The following is a 19,040-nucleotide window of genomic DNA, read 5'->3' as shown; positions in this document are numbered from 1 at the left end:
TGAATGTTTTATATTTTGTGATCTTTTACTTCTGGACGTGTTTACAGGATTGGATCGACTCCAACGAACACAAAAAACATGATTATGATGAAATCAATAATATAAAGTAACTAATTAAGTTAATGTAAATTAATATAGTTATTTGTTTGTTTTATTTCAAACCCAAACTAAAATAATTAGGTTAAACATACATTCTAGGATTATCTTCACGTTTTTCCAAAATTTAATTGTTCATTGTATATAAAAGCTAACTAAATTCTATATATGTAAATTTTTGTTTTTTTTTTGTTCAGCATAATGTAAAATGTTCTTATCAGGTTTGGATTTTGCGCCTGTAAGTCAAGGGTAAGGTCCTAGGGAAGATACAGCAAAAGACTCATACTTAAATAAAAATAGGGACTCTAATACTTAAATAGGGAGAATGTTTAAGTGAAAATAGTATTTCCTGGTCGAACACTTTTTATAGAGTTTGTGTGAGATGTATGTTGTGTAAACCATTCTTGAGAGTAATAACAAATATAACTTAAATACTTATTATGAATGAAACTGCCAAGTTTTAATGGAGTGTTAAGACCCAGTGGTATCAACATAGGTGGTGCCTTTTTAATTTGATCCTAGTGACCAAATTAAAATAGGTAACATTTATACTAATTAAACTGAGACCGTAACAGGGTAATCAGAACTAAATCAATAACATTTAACATATAGAAATTGATTTAATAATTTTTTACGATAAAATTAAAAAATTGTTACACAAACTTAATTACGTGTACCCAAGTCTATTAAATAACTATCATATTTTCATATAGATGGATGAAATATATAGAATCATGATTATAGAGAAAAACTATACAATAATTGAGAATAATATCAATATTTAGTGAAACTTTTTAAAAAATAAGAACTTATAATAGCAAGAAAGTACATAGATTTTAATCACGTCTAATTAATTATAAGATCATGTAGGATAGTAGGAATGGACAAATACTTTTAAGGATCTAGATGTCAATAGGTTTGTCCATGGAGTTTTATTGCATTATTTTTATTTAATTTAATCCATGTAAAAGACCTCACCTAGTAAGATTGGCCAAGTAATTGACTGCCAAATTATTTAACGTAGAAACTCCAAGGATGTGTGGCATTGAAAACCTGATGTTCAGTAGCATGTGAAATACTGTAATGGTAGTTTAAAATTAGGAATTCATTCCTAGAAAACAGCAATGCAAAAATCTATAAAGAGCGTAAATAAGAAGTCAAAGTATGCTCTCATGATCCTCTGTCAGTTCGTGCGGCTGCTTCAGCAGGAGTGCTAGTAGTCATCTGATCAACTGCATGGACTACACTCTGAAGCTCCTCCCATATAGCTTTATAGACCATCCTTTGCCTATTAACGGCTGATTGTCCCTCAAAGGCAGTAGATACCACATCAATACTGCAACATCACACCACATATTAGGGTTATGTCCCACCCAAGCTGTGATCAAAGTCCCAAAAGCAGCTAATAGCACAAAAATTATTGTCATGTGTTTTTATTAAGTGAAAAATTAATGTTAAAATACAATTATTCTTGAAAGGAACCTTTTATGTTTAGTTTTCTGCTTTATAAATTTAAAATCTTTAGTGGTTCTTTCAAGCATAGTTGCATATTAGCGTTAATTATTCTTATAACAAACACAAGTGACAATTATAAAAGGCCGAACATGTTATCTTAACCATTAACAAAGTTCAAATAAAATTAACAAAATTAAAGTTATTGTACTAAGAATGTAATTTTTTTTCTTATTGTATTAAAAATGAAAGATGTCAATACTTGTAAGTTGTAGTACTAAACCAATTATATACTCCATAAAAAACTTCCCAAAATACACAATGAGCACCACAATTTTGACACTCCCCCACTCCTCCAAGTTGGTGAGTAAGTGTTCTTCATTCCTAACTTAGCACAATAATTCTTTCGGTTCAGCCCTTTGGTAAGTATGTCTACAGGGTTATTTTGAGTGGACACACATGGAGTGTTAATCAAGCCACTGTCTAGCTTTTCCTTGATAAAGTGTTTGACTACCTCAATACATTTACTTCTATCATGTTGCACAAGGTAATGAGTTATACTAATCGCAAATTAAATATCATAATATAACCTTATAGGTTCATCCCAATCTATCTTCATGTCTTCCAATATAATATTCAGTCATAAAAGTTTGACATATTTCTTGAGCCATTGCTTGAACGGGTAATGAGTTATACTAACAGGAATATTGACCATGGTAAACAGAGACACACACGAAGGAGACTTTGTAAAGAGAAGATTTATTGAATGTGGCATCTGCTGAGATAAAATAACGGTTAAAAAGAGAGAAGCACTTATAATCTTTTTGTGATCTAGTGAATCCTAAAAGACACATTTGTGTGACCTAGGAAATAATGTACTAAAACCAGGACTAAAATTATGAACAAAAATATGTAGACCCAAAAACTTTAAGAGGTAAAGGATGAAAAGGTTCATAAGAAAACAAAATAGAATGAGAAATTTTGTTATCTATTTATTTCACTTGAATTAGGTTATGGTTCAAGAGGTTAGGCCAGTGTTATCGATGGATAATATCAGATAACGGAAAATATCAGATATCTAAAATTCCTTTATAAAGTTATATCGGATATCAATATTGGGTTATGGCGGAAATATAATTATAATGCAAAATAGGTGTATTTTGTGGGATGTTCTTAAGTTGTCCTGATCATTGAATGTGTGACAATAACAACAAGGGTAGAGGAGGCAGAAGAAGAATGAGAGAGAGGGTTATTGTGTGTATATGAGGTTAAATTGAATTTTATTGGGCCTGATCTACTTCTTTACCATGTGTTTTAAATCTTTTTTACCATGTGGTTAAACCTGTTTGCTGCCCAGGTGTGCCTCTTAGGTTAAATTAGATGTTATTGGACCTGACCCAATCCATGTGTTTTAAACCTTAAAGAATAAATATATCCTAGCTGATTAGGTTTCTCTTCTCCAAGAATGTTGCGCTGCCGCTGCTGAGTTTCTTCTCCCGGTGGTCTCTCTTCATCTTCTCCTTTCTCCACTCCGTTTTTTCCCGCCATCGCCGTTTCGCATTCGTCAGCCGATATGCACAAAGCAGCCGCCGTCGCCGATTTCCACCATGGCGCTGCTATGGCCGAAATTTGATAACACTGGTTGGGCCATAAATCCCATCTTACTACCACTATTGACTTTGTAGCAACAACCAACAAATGAATGCTAACAATGGATAATTATTATTATTGTACACATATACATATATATATATATATACATATATATATATATATATATATATATATATATATATATATATATTCATTCTTATCTTTCTATTAAGTTACTTGCCTTTCAATCAAGAAATTGTTTGTATTGCAGAAAAAAAAAGGCGCTAATCAACCACCATTTGATAAAGTAATAATGTCTATTTAATGTAAGTAATGTTATGTACATTTGATGAAGTAATAATGTCCATTTAATGTAAGTAATATTATGTGTCTTTTATTAATGATTATTCTAAATACAGTTCAATTTGGTTAGTTAAAAATCAACTAGAGTTGATTCCTATCTAGCAAACATTTTCTAATGAAATAAAACATAATTAGATACATCCATATGTGTTTTTCATAGTGACTACTTGTCTCGCCAATTCCAACCGTCCATGGCATCCAATGATATGCTTCATCAAACTTGATGTCTTCATACTCCTCAAAATGGAGTCGTTGATAGCAAAAACTACATCCTCGTTCCCTTGTATACAATCTTCCCCATGTGTATTTGGTTCCACACATATGTGAATGACATTGACATTGTTAGAATAAATATTAAATTCGGGTAGAAAGTAGTTGTATTGGAAACTACTACCTTTTGTACCTATGAGTTGTACCCAGTTTTGTACCTAAGTTTCTAGTTCGGACCTTTGGTTTGTACTCTTCTCATTGTATCAAAATTCTATAATTATAAATATGAGATCATAAGAGAGGTGTATTTTGTTAACACTTTGTTAGACAACAACTCTATAATCTTGTGAAAAAACTTTATTCACCTCTTGTTGTTGTTTATTCATACAATACATAATATATTTATAGACCCACATTTCCTTACCATTGTACTCCCAACGACTATAAACAGCTATAAACGGCTAACTCATTAACTACCTAGACTCCAACAGCTAGTGCATTAACCACTCACAACAGCTAGTTTATAGTGGTTAATACATTTAAGTTTATTAAAAACTCAACAAAACTCCCCCTTAAACTTAAATGTTTCTTTTATTCTCCATCTTTGTTCCTTTATTCTTCATCACGGCTTCCAACGTGCAATAACTCTTCTCACACTATGCTTGTCCCTTTCATGAATAGTTAAGTTCTTTGCTTTCTTCATGACTGACTTCCCTTTCACTTTATCTATGATCGACTTGTACTTCGCTTTCCCTGTGACTAACTTGTTCTCTGCTCTCTCAGTTTTTACATCCTTACTGGCAAACTTGTTCTTCTCTTTGACCGACTTGTTACTCATTGGGTTCTTTGTCTTTGTGGCCGACTTGTCATTAACTGAATTCTTATCAATAGGCCGATTTCCTTTTGAAAGATCATACCACACCCATGTATTGTTGTGCTCAATCTCCTCATCCTTTTCAAGTAGCCACTTCTCATCTTGCACCTCCAGTGCAACTCTCAGATCCTTCTCAACTTGTAATTGTTCTTGCAAACTTGAAACATCTTCTTCAAATTCCAAGTGCCGCTTTTGCAAAGCTTGTTTCCTTCCCTCTACGCTTTCTTGTAGAATTAAATTGTCTCTAACCTCCTTTTCAATACTCTGTTGCAAGTCTCCTTTTGCAATCTCTAACCTTTGGGTTAGAAGCTTTTCTTTTTCAAATTCTGAGCTACTCAAGCTTTTCACATGCTCCACCGAGATATCTGAGTAATCCACTCGCTCCACCAACTTATCGAGCTATGTAGGCGTTCCATCAAGTTAACCGAGTTGGTCTCATGATCCACCATGTTGTCTGGGGTATCTACACGCTCCACCACCCTGTTTGGGTTATCTACATGTCTCACCAGCCTATGCAACCTACTCGGTTGTCTTGCTGACCTATCCACGCTACTCGACTGTTTTGTCGAGTTATCAACTATACTCAGCCTTCTTGTTGAATTCTCCATGCTACTCGGTCTTCTTGTCGAGTTCACCACTTGCTTATGCTCGGCTCCCGAGCTACGCGCCATCATCAACAATGTTGCTTCTTCTTCAACATCTTTTGTGAGGTTGATCGTCTCTTCCTTTATACTTTCAGATTTACAATCTTTGGCAAAATGTCCAGACTTACCACAATTGAAACACTTGCCTGAGTAACAGTCCTTTGCATAATGGCCATTATTGCCACACTTAAAGCACTCAACATTTGAGTTGCTTGATTGACCTCCTCTCCATGGACCTCGTCCTCTTCCGTGCCAATTTTGTTGACCGGATTGTTCTTTCTCTTCTTGTCCTCGACTTCTACCACCAAGACCACTTCTTATACCTCCTCGATATCGTCCTCTATCTTGAGTGTTCTAAGCTTTCTCATCTTTAATTGACATCTTCGTTTGGAGTAATTGATCAAGTGGCTCAACCTTCTTCTTCTTCTTCTGCTCATGCGCCTCAAGGGACCCGGCAAGCTCTTCAACCGTGAGCATTGACAAGTCCTTGGACTCTTCAATCGCGTACACCACGTTCTCAAAGTCATCCGTTAGAGACCTCAAAATCTTTTCCACAACTCGGCTAGCGGGCAACGTCTCTCCATTTCTACTAAGTTGATTCCCACAGTTTCAACCCGAGTAATGTACTCGGCTACTCCTTCTGTCTCCTTCATCTTCATGCTCTCCAATTTGCCTCTAAGTGTTTGAAGTCGCACCTGCTTCACTCGGTCATCTCCCTTATACGCCTTCTCCAAAATATCCCACGCTTCTTTTGAAGATTTAGCACTTGCAATCTTCTCAAAGCCAGACTCGTCCACAGCTTGGTACAGGATATACAAAGCTGCCTTGTCCTTCACACGTGCGTCTTTCAGCACTTTCAACTGGGCATTTGACCAACCTGTAGTGTTGGCTGGTTCATCGAAATCATCTTCAACCACCTCCCAATTTTCTTGGGATCCAAGAAGGGCCTTCATTTTGAGACTCCAATTGTCATAGTTGACAGCCTTTGTCAACTTGGGCAGGGAAATACTGTTTGTAAGACTAGCCATCTCACTCTCTTTTTTCTCAAACACTTAGCTCTTTTTTTCAAGCACTCAAGCTCTCTAGCTCTCTTTTTTTCACTCAAACACTCAAGCTAACTGGCTCTGATACCACTTTGTTAGACAACAACTCTATAATCTTGTGAAAAAACTTTATTCACCTCTTGTTGTTTATTCATACAATACATAATATATTTATAGACCCACATTTCCTTACCATTGTACTCCCAACGACTATAAACGACTGTAAACGGCTATAAACGGCTAACTCATTAACTACCTAGACTCCAACGGCTAGTGCATTAACCACTCACAACGGTTAGTTTATAATGGTTAATACATTTAAGTTTATTAAAAACCCAACATATTCAAGCCCTCTAAAATATATTTTCTTTATTATTAATCTTAAGTGTTATCACAAATAATGATAAAGATCTGAAACAATGTCTTGCTTAACATTCCCAGATAAAAGAACCTCGTCAATTGCAATACTTCCTTGGTATTAAAGTTGTTCAGTCCAAGGTGTTTTGGTCATATCGCAGAGCAAATATGCTCGAGATATTTTAGAACAACGGGAATGTTAGAAGCTAAGCTAATAGACACCAATGGATCCAAGTATTAAACTTGTACCTAACCGAGGAGAGTTGTATTTAGACCTTGGGAGATCCTTAAAGTTAGTTGGTAACCTATGTTATCTCTTTGTGACTCATTTTCACACTGCCTTTATAAACTTTTAAACTTTCCCTGTTAAGACCATAGGAATGCAGATATGTGGATCCAAACATATATTAAGAATGCTTTTGACAAAACCTTATTTACAAAGAAAAAAGAAAAACTCAAATTGTTAGGTATTCTGATGTTGACCGATACAAGGTTGCTGGTATAGTTATATTTAAATTTGAACCTTACCCAACTCGTGATGCAACTCAACAAGAAATATTTGTGTAGTTTAGTCATGAAAATGAAGGCATCCGCCAATAGGCCTGGGAGTACAGCTCAATAGTCAAGACCATTCTGGGGTGTTAGTGAGAGGAGCAAAGTGTATACTTCTTAAGGGATTTTTGTTTGCAACAATATATGTTGTGTTATCCAGTCTGTGGACTTTCTCTGGTGTTCAGCTCATGGTCTATTTTAAGAGTTGCATTTCTGATAAGGATTAGGGAGGTTTACTAGTTTATTGCCTTTTGAGGCTCTTAAGCACTTCGTTGCATTTCAGTTTCTATGTTTTAGAGGATATCTAATCCCTGCCAAAAAATCTTTAATTAAAAGACTAAATTAAATTCTAAGACACAAAATTTCAACTCATCGGTTAAAAGGAAATCTCACCTAACATGCCGACCATCGCCATAAGCATCCTTCACGGTGACAGATTCTGCATTGAGTTGTTCCTTTATCTGTTGGGGAAAATTGACATTTAATAAAAGATGTGTAAGAAAATATTGTTCTGTATGGACTGAATAGGTTGTTATGCGTGGGAAAGAATACCTTGTTCTGCATGGACTGAATAAGAGGCAAGTCGACGGAGCCAGCGTCGTTGACATGGGTGGCGCGTGAAGTGAAGTTGCGAAGAGGACTGGTGGGGAATAGGTTGAGGGGTGCAAGAAGTGGAGTATTGCAAAGGAGGGATTGTGAACCAGATGTGGAGGTGAGAGCAGTGGGAGAGAGAATGGTTTTGTAGGGTTTAACGAGAAGAGGAAGAGCTTGGCGCAGAAAGTTGGTGTTGGCTGAGAGCGAGAACACCAGAGATCGCATCTTTATGCTATCTCCAATCTCCTCTGCGCTGGTTTTCTTCTTCTTGGAAATGGATGGGGATAGATAAACCACGCGCGGTGCCCTTCCTTTCCTCTCTACCAGGATGATGCAAAAATATCCATGCTTACATGTTCAATATTTTAAATGGGTATTATTAGTAAATAATGTTAATAATGAAATATGATTTAATACATGTCATAAATAAATATAGGTAGATAAACATTATTCGTAGAAAATTAAAATTTTATATTTTATTAGATTAAATTTGATTAAAATAAAATTTAATATATATTTTATTAAATTAAATTAAATTAATATTATATTTTACATATTTTATTTAATTTTATTTTAAAAATGTATAAAGGCAGACCAAATACATAAAGGGGAGATGGAGAAAGGGTGAAGGGCTTTGGAATGATATAATCTTAAACGATAATAGACTTTTAAGTAATTAGATTCAAATTAAAAAATTGGGAGCAAACATTGCAATTAGGGATTATGCAGGCTAAGGAAGGAGACAACAGTGATCCGCGAAGCTGCCTCACATGTCGTTAAGGACCTTCTGGCGTACTCGACGTTGGTGCAGGAGTCGCTCGAGTTCGTTGGCCAAGCCATTGACGACATCGATCGACATCACCGTTTGGAATTCGACGACACTGATTATCTCTCACGGTAAGGACTCGTTTTTAGCCTCTGATTTTGATTCATTCGATTCGATCAATTATGACAGTAACAATAGCAATGCTGGCAAGAATTGTTGTGTGGTGGTAGTAGTTATCGGGGTTTGGATTTGAAATGGTATATGTGAATACTATTTAGAGGACCTTGAGGATTTAGAAAATTTTAGTGACCGAAAATCAGGGTTTGAGTTAGACAAGAAGGAGGAGGATATTAGGGATTTGTTTGAAGAGAATGAGGTTGTTGAGAAAATTTATGAGAAGGTTGTACCTAGTAGGACTAGTCACGAGAGTTTCTAGACCAGATATTTTTATAAGCTTCATAAGCTGAAGGTCGAGGATGCGAGAACTAAGCTCGTGAAGAGTGCAATTTTCGGAAATGAGGAAGATGATTTGAGCTGGGATTTTGACGATGAAGATGAAGATGGTAATAATGGGTATGAGCTAATTACTCCAGCTCTACTGTACATGTAATACACCACAATTCCACAATTAAATGTAATACAAATAGTACTATTTGTAAAGTATTCCCATAGTGATTTGGACGGTGTCACACAAAAGAATTGGTTAAGATAATTAATACACATTTAGTCTTACAAAAATACATAGCTAGATGTGATATTAAATGAAATCTGAGTTAATAATTATTAATACAATTTTATTTTATTTAAAGAATAAAAATATCTATAAGTTTTATACATGTGTGGTTAATATTTTATTTAACACTTATCAATAAAAGTTAAAACATAAATAATTAATAAATAATTATATTTTAATGTTGTTAAAATTAAATATAGTTAAACATAAAAAAGCTTAAATTAACATAATTTAAATCATGCTCAAATATTCCTAAACAATCATTTCCTAGAAAACTTGTCTCTTATAGGTAATTATTCAAATCAAAATTTCTTTCATTGTTGCTCTTATCTTTACCACTATCTCCATTCAATGAGCAAATTATCATTCATAAAGCATATTCTAAAAAAAAAAAAATTAATTGGAAAGAGTAGTAGGAAGGCAGAATTTTTCCACAAAAAGTGTAATAATTTCATCACTTTGAAGAATTTATTTTATTTTCCACAAAAGCTTAAAAACATACTTTCAAATATTAAACCTTCATATTTGAAATTTTCACCAAATTGACTCTTAGCATATCAATTACTTTCTTTTTCTTCTTTAACTTTAGTAAAGACTTTATAAATTCCAAAGTTATTTATTTGTATAAAAAAGTTATTATTTAAAAATTTAAAAAAACATTTTTGTCTTTATAAATTTATTATAAATATTTATATTTTAATTAATGTATTTAATTATTCTAACTTTCAATATAAAAATAATTAATCAATACATATTAATTATTTTTTAATAAACACGAGATAGTAAAAACCTGTATATTAATATTATTAATAATAATAATAATTAAATAGATATCGATTAAGATTCGTCACACGTTTATAAGTGAACAAAAATATATTCAAGAAGAAGAGTAAAAACTATAAGGGATATTTTATTTTTCTCTATTTTTAAAAAGACATCGCAAATATACCAATTCCACCAACTACCACCCAAGTATTTGGTCCACCACCAAATCCTTACCTACCGAAGCCACCAACTGCAGCACAGCAGTTATATAAAATTAAAAAGGAATGTGAGAATTAATAGCACTTGAGCTCAAACTAATATATAATAATAATAATAATAATAATAATATATAATAATAATAATAATAATAATAATAATAATAATAATAATAATAATAATAATAATAATAATAATAATGTAAATGCAAGTTTGCTACAGTAATTTAGGTAAGAGGTAAATATATTTTTAGGTTGAATTTTCACGTGAGATTATAATTTTGTTTTTATTTTAATTTTTAAACTTAAAAAATGAAAGACATAATTATTTTAACTTAATTATATTAATTTTTTAATATATTAAATGTGTTTTTAGTTGGCATTAAAAAAACACACAATTAGATGTGTTTGTCAGATAAAATAAAAATTCAATATAATTAGTTTAAAATAAGTATATCAATATATTTTTAAAGTTTGAAAAAAAATATACTTAAGTTTCAAATAAAAATAAATTTTAATTAAAAATATATTTAATCCTTTGTATAACTTGTGTTTAAAATTTATAGGTTAAATTAATATATAAAACCCTATAGTTTTGCCAACATTTATTTTCTTATTTCGATCCGTTATGAACTGCAAGTGTTTATATGTTTGTAAAATTGAAACTGCCCACTCAACAAGTTTTTTTCATAATTGAAAGTTTCTTGTTTGTTTCAAATAATTTTTTTATCATTGGATATGTTTTAATATATATTATAAGATGAATAGTAGAACATTCAATTTAAAAATATAATAATTTAAGGAAAACAAATGCAATTTAAAGCATTGATCTATAAATAAAAATTATAAAAAAAAATTAAAGATAACAATTATGTACTCCAAATAAATTTTATATTCAAATATTATACCAACATATTTGTTTCTATCATTTTATATATTATCAATTATTTTAATAGATATTCTTTTAAGAACTTGTAATTTAATAGTTATCTATTAATAGGTTTTTATAAACGTTAATTTCTCAGCTTTTAACTAGTTTTTCTAAAACTTTAGCCTAGATTAGCCAAGTAGCACAACTTTTGTGGATAGGTAAAAGAGGATTGAATGTGATTTCTTTGATATAACTAAGAATAATACAAGGTAGGAGCTATGTTTTTATTATCAAGTATGCTGGGATAAATTAAGGTCCTTTCAGAATACTTTAATAACAGATTATTTAAATTGATTTAATGTTATAAGTAATCTGTAGAATATTTGAAAGAATCCATCCTAAAAAATATTTGGAAGATGTCTTTAAATTATTTTTGTAAACTCTTCAAAATAACTTAATAAAAGACTCGCCTTCAAATCATAGGGAAGAAAAAAAAAATTCACAGTATATTTTAATTTATTATTTTACTCTTCAAAATAAATTTTAATTATTATTCTTAAACAAATCAAATTATAACTATTTTGTTGCTTGTAAATCTATTACTTTTGCACGTCTTTCCTTCTTTAATGATTTCTTTTAATATAATTAGTAATCTGTTTTATACACTGTTAGTATATATGTGAATGGTAAATTTTGTTTAGAAATGTCGTTAAAACTTTTTTATGACATATATATATATATATATTTATTTAATATGAGTACAATAATTATTTAGTGAACTTTCAATTTTGAATTTATTTTATTATAGTTTATTTTTAAAAGAGACAACATCTTATAAATGCTCACATGTATCATATATCGAAAAATTGTCCCAGCAATACATTATATATATTATTTATTTATTCGAAATGACAGTGGCAGCTGAACCCATTTTGAATAAAAGGTTGAAAAAGAATATCTCCAAGTTTTTGTGAAGAAATGTGAAAAAAAACATAATAGCATTACTTGTCCCCACTCACCCATAAATGTGAAGAAAATTTGAACAAGGCCCGGTACCCGGTAGCCAGTTGCCACCAACTATCGTCTCTCGCAGCAGATCTACCCTTGTTTATGTGTCGGTTCGTCTATATATAACTATAACCACACTTCCACTCCTCACATTGCGCGCTTGCTCTATCTCTCCCTTCCTCACCTCACACCACAAGGTACGACTATTGCTCTCGTTCCTTTCAACTTTTCCTTCCCTTTCCTTCTTGATGCTATTATTATAAAATGTTCATAATTCGGCTCAGGATTTTGCTTTCCATGACTCGTATCTATTCATTTCTTTACAATTACACACCCGAATTTTACAACTAAATGTGAAATGATGTGACGGCGAGAGATGGAGCTGTAAAATGTTGTTGTATGAATAATCAATCTCTTATTTTTTTTTCCGATCGACTGTTGTTGGATCTAGCTGATCTGATCTACTTACTGCTTTGTTTGGCCTGGTCTTAGCTATAAAAAAGGTAGAAAATGAAGATCATAGAGAAAATACGCGCGGCCGCAGCTGATCCAAACAGGGTGGTGTTCTCGTTTGAGTTCTTCCCGCCCAAGACTGAGGATGGTGTGGACAATTTGTTTGAGAGGATGGACCGCATGGTGGCTCACAATCCCTCGTTTTGTGATATCACCTGGGGTGCGGGTGGAACCACTGCTGATCTAACATTGGAAATTGCCAACAGGATGCAGAACATTGTCTGTGTGGAGACCATGATGCACCTCACCTGCACTAACATGCCTGTTGAGAAGATAGACCATGCTCTCCAGACCATCAAGTCCAATGGCCTCCAGAATGTGCTTGCTCTTCGAGGTGACCCCCCACATGGCCAGGACAAATTTGTGCAGGTTGAAGGCGGCTTTGCCTGTGCACGCGACCTGGTACCAATTTCTTTCGCCTCCAATTTCCTCATATTTATATAATTCATTCTATTTTTGCCAATCTCAGCTCGGATAGTTACAGAACCATATCACCCTCACTCAGGCTCTCTTTTACCAATTCTGGACTCCATTTGGCAGGACTTTGATGGTTTATAGCTATTTTCGTAGAAACCCTTTTTTTTAAGAAAAAGATTTCGATTTTGCACAGACCGACTCCTCTCTTATAACCTGTCAGTGTCTCATTTGTTATTCTATATGAGATCTGCTGGACCAACAAGTTGTTTGTTGGAGTGGAATTGGCTTGCTTCTTTTGAACTAGATTTGGATTAAAGTCTTGTGGATGGAAAAACATGTGTTTGGGAGGGGAGACCCCACTAAAGGTGGGTCAGTCATGTTCCTTGATGGAAATTTGTTATCGGCATAGCACCTGGATACTCTGCACTGGCTGAAAATACAAAGAATGAAACTTTTTAAATCCATCGTTAATGAGTTCTGGAATATTATACTGCATTCTTAGTGATGATAAAGCTGTGGGCTTAGTTTCATTAAATTTTATACTAGCTGTTGATCCTGCTAGTTCAGTTTGTCTGGTCTTGAGTGCTGATTTTGTGGATGCTAATGTTTTTGTAGGTGAAACATATCAGAGCTAAATATGGTGACTACTTTGGCATTACTGTCGCCGGTTATCCAGGTTACACACTTTTCATTATTTTCAACTTCATTATCTCATTCTGTTAAGCGCTTTTCTGGTCCTTTTCCTGCCATCATTTTCTCTTAAAATCTATAGTCTTTCTCTTCAGAGGCACATCCGGATGTTATAGGAAGTGATGGGTTGGCTACAGCAGAAGGTTATCTAAAAGATCTTGAATACCTGAAGAGCAAGGTCTAGTCGTTGAAATAGAATCTACCCATTTTATGTGTTAATTTTTTTTTTTCTTTTTTATCAGTCTAGAACATAATTTAAGGAGTTCTTTAATCTATGACTCTTTCTTAAACAAGAAGGGCAAAAAGAAAAAAAAAATACCTAAGAGAAATGCTGCATTCTTGGATAAACTTGGCTATTCTTCTTCTAAATGAAAATGAAAAGTAGCAAGTGAGGGATAGGCAGTGGTGAAGGATTCTTTTGCTAGGTATTTTTTGTTGATCTGTCTGCCTCTTTTTTGGGCCTCCTAATCTGAGTTCATGTTTTTTTTACAGGTCGATGCAGGAGCAGATGTCATTGTCACCCAGTTATTTTATGATACGGATACATTCCTTAAATTTGTGAATGACTGTCGCCAAATTGGAATAACTTGTCCTATCGTACCTGGCATTATGCCCATTAATAATTACAAGGGCTTTCTCCGCATGACTGGGTTTTGTAAAACAAAGGTAAGATTTTTTGTGTGTAGACCAAGTATTAAGTATGGGAAATGTTTAAAAATCTCAAGAACGTTGCTGGATGGGGTCTAAAGAAAGAATAAAAAGGCACTTGAATGTTAAATATTGATCTCTCTTTATACATGTATAGTATACTGGAAGAAAATATCAGTCGTGCTTTCAGAATATTAATAAAAAATAAACCTGAATATACATTGGCAGTAATGATTGATCCCGTACTAGATTGTTGTGTTGGACGAGTGAACATATTTAACTAATACTAGGGATGAATGTTAGATAAAATGTTTTCACATAATATGTCTTTGTTACTTAGTATTCGTGTACTTGTCACTTTTTACCAATTTGTTATATTACTTACGTGCCATGGACTCTAATACATTGTTTTATTTTCAATGACATAATCTAGATACCAGCTGACATTATGTCTGCTTTAGAGCCTATCAAGGACAATGAAGAAGCTGTCAAGTCTTATGGAGTTCACTTGGGAACTGAAATGTGCAAAAAGATTTTATCTCATGGAATTAAGACGTTGCATCTTTATACACTAAATATGGAGAAATCAGCATTAGCAATACTAATGGTTGGCTCGTATGGCCTGTGATGTGTACATTTGTTATTTTTGGAAGACTTAAGTTGATTGAAAGTTGATATTAATGTTTTTTCTGGCAGAACCTTGGCTTAATTGAAGAGTCCAAGATTTCTAGATCCTTACCATGGAGACGTCCCACCAATGTTTTTCGTGTTAAAGAAGATGTCCGTCCAATCTTTTGGTATGTTACCTTTGCAATTGTCGTGTTCCATAATATGAGTGAATCTGTATGAAGGATTTCTTACTTTCCTTGTACAACTATTATAGGGCAAATCGTCCAAAAAGCTACATATCACGAACCATAGGATGGGATCAATACCCACATGGGCGTTGGGGTGATTCCTGTAACCCATCATATGGTGCATTAACTGATTATCAGGTGCACACGGTTACTTATTGATTTTATTTTTATGTATATTATTTAACGCTTTTATTTTCTTTCCCAAAGGATAAAATGGTCTCAACACTATCAGTAGATCAAAATCGATTGTTTAACAGTAGACCATTTATCTAAAATTAAATTTTATTATTACTTTGTGGAGAAACTAAAAGTGCAAAGCATCAATCCAAATGTGAAACATACTGCAGTGATGGATCTAATAAGAATAGTCCTTTAAGAAACATTGGCTCTTTGCATACTTCTCTATTATGAATAGGTTAAGGTCGAGGTTTTGAATTCTGGTCACAATTGTGTTGATATTGAAATGTGGAAAATTGTTGACAAATGTAGTTGATGCAATCACAACTATGATTCTGATGCCGTTGTGGTAACCTCCAAAACCACAATATTGTGGCTACAATTATGGTTGTAGTGTAAATTGCAATTTGAAACCTTGGATTTCATGTGAATTATATTAGTTGCCCTACATTGGAAATCAAGGGTTTGTGTAGCATATGTTGTTGTGTGTGATTATGATGCTGTATAAAATCCTTGTTTTGAAAAAAAAAATGAATAGAAAGGTCATATTACAAGGCAGAAGCAGAAGTGTGAAAACTACATGTCTTGTTATTTGCTAGGGCTAGAATTCATCGTTATTTTCTTGTAGTTCATGCGACCTCGTGCACGGGACAAGAAGCTTATTGAAGAATGGGTAGTTCCCTTGAAAAGCGTTGAAGATATATATGAGGTGGAGTTATTTTTTCACTTCGAACATTGCTAGAATAATCTTGCTAACACTTAAACATCATCTAAATTTACCCCCTTTGTTATATACCAGAGGTTTAGAATGTACTGCATTGGAAAGTTGAGAACCAACCCTTGGTCAGAATTAGATGGTCTTCAGCCAGAGACAAAGATCATCAATGAGCAGCTGGAGAGGATTAACGCAAAGGGCTTCCTCACAATCAATAGCCAGCCAGCTGTTAATGGGGAAAAGTCGGATTCTCCCACTGTAGGTAGGTGTAAAAGAAGTTTATTTTTATTTATGCATGATATAGAAAGATGACTAACTTTCTGATTGAAGTTAGATAGTTGAACATTTCTAGAGGTTCAGGATGGAAGCTCAAACGACTACATGGTTATGGTCAAATGTATGCCAACCTTTCCCCTTTCTGTCCTAACTTGTATATATTACAAAGATATCCCACATTTGTTAGAGATATGATTAGAGTACTCGCTACAACAAGATTTTGACAACCATCTACCTTTTAGCTAGTTTATGGGGGTTCAGAGCCTAAAGTCTTGGTGTTAGGTTACCTGCACATGGCCAGTTCTGGGATATGGGAGTATGCCAAGATGTCTAGCTTATATTGCCAAAATATTCCCTACAAGAATTGCACATCCTATTCCATTAGGGTTGAGTAAGGCTCATTTCCTTCCCCAATACTTTGATACCTTTTGCTATTTCTATCATTTGTTTACTAGTTGTCAAAGAGGCTACTAACAGTTAGGTTGATTACCCTTTGAACACGGTCTTCCAGTAGGTAATCTTTGGTTCAAATTTTCAACAAGGATAAGTAGGAATGTTAACTTTTAGCACTGGCTGTCTGATTTCTGTCCTGTCTTTATTAATTACCTGAATATTGAAGCTTGTGATTGGATTAAATAGGGAAATTCTATAGAAGCAAATGTAAATTCAAAGCATAGAATCCAGCCTTTTTAATTTCTTATTTTTGTCTCTGCAGATCTGTTTTTCCTTTTAATTTCCTAGTATTTTCTTTTTCATGTTTCTTGTTGGTTTGCTAAATCTGATGGTGTTGCTAATGGATAACTAGTATGGTGCCACAATTGGGAATGTGACTACACATGGGGAACTGTAGTTATGTTATATTTCTAATTTATTTTCCTTATTTTTTGTTAGTAAAAGTTACATTATGTCGAATCTGGTGTTTACTATGATTTTTGTTCGTAAAATTTACATTATTACAGATACAGTGGTCTAGTGTTTTATTGATTACTTTAAATTGTTTATAGCCTAGAATCCTAAACTAACGTTAAGCCGATTAGGAAATAGTACTGAACTTACTACGGCCAGATGACGGGAAGGGTTATCTATACTTGTAAAATTAAAAAGGAAGATTGAACAGAATACTGAAAACAAAATAGGGATGCAGAACATATATTGAGATTTTCTGAGCAGAATATCCAGTGCATTTTATGACTGAGGGTATTGATATCTTGTCCGTATTTGTGGGTTTACGATAAACATACACTGAATCCTTTGTTTTTGATATATGGCTTAGGCTGGGGTGGACCTGGTGGGTATGTTTATCAGAAGGCATATGTAGAGTTCTTCTGCTCCAAGGAAAAGCTGGATACACTTGTTGATAAATGCAAGGATCGAACCTTTTTGACTTATATGGCCGTGAATAAAGAAGGATGCTGGAAATCTAATGTGGGTCAAACTGATGTTAATGCTGTGACATGGGGTGTCTTCCCAGCTAAGGAGATAAAACAACCGACCATTGTAGATCCTGTCAGTTTCAATGTATGGAAGGATGAGGCATTTGAAATTTGGTCAAGAGGATGGGCCAGCTTGTACCCTGAGGGTGATGCATCCAGGAAATTTGTTGAAGAGGTTAGTTCATAAGGCTATGGTCCTGTAAAACATGTGTATTTGATGGCAGTGCCGTGTTTTTGTTTTCAGCTACATGCAGCTTTGATAATTCTTTGTGTCACAGGTGGGTGGAAGCTACTTTTTGGTCAGTTTGGTGGACAACGATTACATCAATGGTGATCTTTTTGCGGCCTTTGCAGATTTCTGACGCGAGCTTCTTATTTATTCGTTCTTTACTAATGTTACTTGGTTGTCAAGTTCTTTTCCTTTTTTTTTCTTCTTCTCAATATGATGATAAGACATGGTTGAAGTGGCAAATTATTTTTGGGGTATATTTGTGTCCCATGCGTCTTTGTTTTTGTCATTTTTCATAGTGGCAGGAGTAACCTGTACGTAGACTTGAGGAGAACTTACTCCGTCCTCTGAATTTGATGGTTGTATACGACCGAATTCCTGTTTCCTAAAATATTTACATGAATGAACTGCGAAAATAAAAGTTTAGAGTCTCGTCGTGCCTTTTATATTTTCCCCTATTTCTTTGTTTTCGACAACCTCGTTGTCCTATGTTGACACTAGATGTATTCCAATTGCTAATTAGTTGATATCCTCGCTTTAGCATCTGCATCGGCTGTCTATTAGGAAAATTTAGAATCCAATGTGAAAATTAAGTAAAATAAATTAACAAAAAAAGAAAAAAATTACATAAAAGGCAAGGCAGATTAATATGATTAATGTATTAATCAGTTTTTCAGTATTAATTCAGTATTATTTTCACTTTTATTAGATTGATTTTTTTTAATTTAACTTAACGTCAAGCATAAAGAGTCTAAAACCAGTATAGAATAGTGTGTTTATTGTTTCTATAATAACAAAAATTAAGTTATTTCAATTTGATAACAAATAATTAAAGTTTTAAAAAACAGTGATTAAATTTAAACAATAGTGATTTGATAAAATTGACAAGTTAATTATTAATTTGAAATGACAATTATTTATTAAAGTATTAAATTAAAAATGTGGATAT

The 19,040-nt window shown here is 33.4% G+C and overlaps 3 protein-coding genes across 4 annotated transcripts; 2 read left to right on the top strand and 1 right to left on the bottom strand.

Annotated features, from left to right (window-relative positions):
• Window positions 1–1,095: 1,095 nt before the first annotated feature.
• Window positions 1,096–8,126, bottom strand: LOC114191947 (BolA-like family protein). The gene is made up of 3 exons (XM_028081421.2): window positions 7,737–8,126; window positions 7,578–7,645; window positions 1,096–1,432 (listed from the first exon to the last, which is right to left on the bottom strand). The coding sequence occupies exons 1-3, from the start codon at window positions 8,001–8,003 to the stop codon at window positions 1,267–1,269; spliced, it is 501 nt and encodes a 166-aa protein (XP_027937222.2). The 5' UTR covers window positions 8,004–8,126; the 3' UTR covers window positions 1,096–1,266.
• Window positions 8,127–8,391: 265 nt separating this feature from the next.
• LOC146884498 (uncharacterized) lies at window positions 8,392–9,154 on the top strand. The gene is made up of 4 exons (XM_085675504.1): window positions 8,392–8,402; window positions 8,508–8,675; window positions 8,851–8,944; window positions 9,014–9,154. The coding sequence occupies exons 1-4, from the start codon at window positions 8,392–8,394 to the stop codon at window positions 9,152–9,154; spliced, it is 414 nt and encodes a 137-aa protein (XP_085531630.1).
• A 3,000-nt stretch (window positions 9,155–12,154) lies between these two features.
• Window positions 12,155–18,523, top strand: LOC114190888 (methylenetetrahydrofolate reductase (NADH) 2-like). 2 transcript variants are annotated; one of them, XM_028079959.2, is made up of 12 exons: window positions 12,155–12,333; window positions 12,629–13,051; window positions 13,682–13,742; window positions 13,852–13,934; window positions 14,249–14,422; window positions 14,838–15,011; window positions 15,101–15,201; window positions 15,288–15,399; window positions 16,067–16,147; window positions 16,238–16,415; window positions 17,703–18,037; window positions 18,141–18,523. In XM_028079959.2, exons 2-12 carry the CDS (start codon window positions 12,647–12,649, stop codon window positions 18,222–18,224), a joined length of 1,788 nt encoding a protein of 595 aa, XP_027935760.1. In that variant the 5' UTR covers window positions 12,155–12,333; window positions 12,629–12,646; the 3' UTR covers window positions 18,225–18,523. The 2 variants fall into 2 exon arrangements, with proteins under 2 accessions (XP_027935760.1, XP_085532021.1); XM_085675895.1 differs by lacking the exon at window positions 12,155–12,333 and adding an exon at window positions 12,515–12,533.
• The last annotated feature ends 517 nt before the right edge of the window (window positions 18,524–19,040 follow it).

Source organism: Vigna unguiculata, chromosome 7 (assembly GCF_037176805.1).
Source record: "Vigna unguiculata cultivar grain cowpea cultivar isolate G323 ecotype 2 chromosome 7, ASM3717680v1, whole genome shotgun sequence".
NCBI classification, from domain to species: Eukaryota; Viridiplantae; Streptophyta; class Magnoliopsida; order Fabales; family Fabaceae; genus Vigna; species Vigna unguiculata.
The sequence above is the reverse complement of the archived record's forward strand: the minus strand, read 5'-3'. Positions and strand labels throughout refer to the sequence as shown.

What these genes read in the sequence shown, in the direction of transcription:
- LOC114191947 (XM_028081421.2), bottom strand. Translation starts at nt 8,003, where the DNA reads ATGCGATCTCTGGTGTTCTCGCTCTCAGCCAACACCAACTTTCTGCGC. An exon ending in TTCAGTCCATGCAGAACAAG is followed by an intron (nt 7,646 to 7,736) that starts GTATTCTTTCCC and finishes TTTCCCCAACAG; the next exon opens with ATAAAGGAACAACTCAATGC. An exon ending in GGCGATGGTCGGCATGTTAG is followed by an intron (nt 1,433 to 7,577) that starts GTGAGATTTCCT and finishes GTGATGTTGCAG; the next exon opens with TATTGATGTGGTATCTACTG.
- LOC146884498 (XM_085675504.1), top strand. An exon ending in GACACTGATTATCTCTCACG is followed by an intron (nt 8,676 to 8,850) that starts GTAAGGACTCGT and finishes AGAAAATTTTAG; the next exon opens with TGACCGAAAATCAGGGTTTG. An exon ending in TTGAGAAAATTTATGAGAAG is followed by an intron (nt 8,945 to 9,013) that starts GTTGTACCTAGT and finishes CATAAGCTGAAG; the next exon opens with GTCGAGGATGCGAGAACTAA.
- LOC114190888 (XM_028079959.2), top strand. Translation starts at nt 12,647, where the DNA reads ATGAAGATCATAGAGAAAATACGCGCGGCCGCAGCTGATCCAAACAGG. An exon ending in TTGCCTGTGCACGCGACCTG is followed by an intron (nt 13,052 to 13,681) that starts GTACCAATTTCT and finishes ATGTTTTTGTAG; the next exon opens with GTGAAACATATCAGAGCTAA. An exon ending in GTCGGATTCTCCCACTGTAG is followed by an intron (nt 16,416 to 17,702) that starts GTAGGTGTAAAA and finishes TATATGGCTTAG; the next exon opens with GCTGGGGTGGACCTGGTGGG.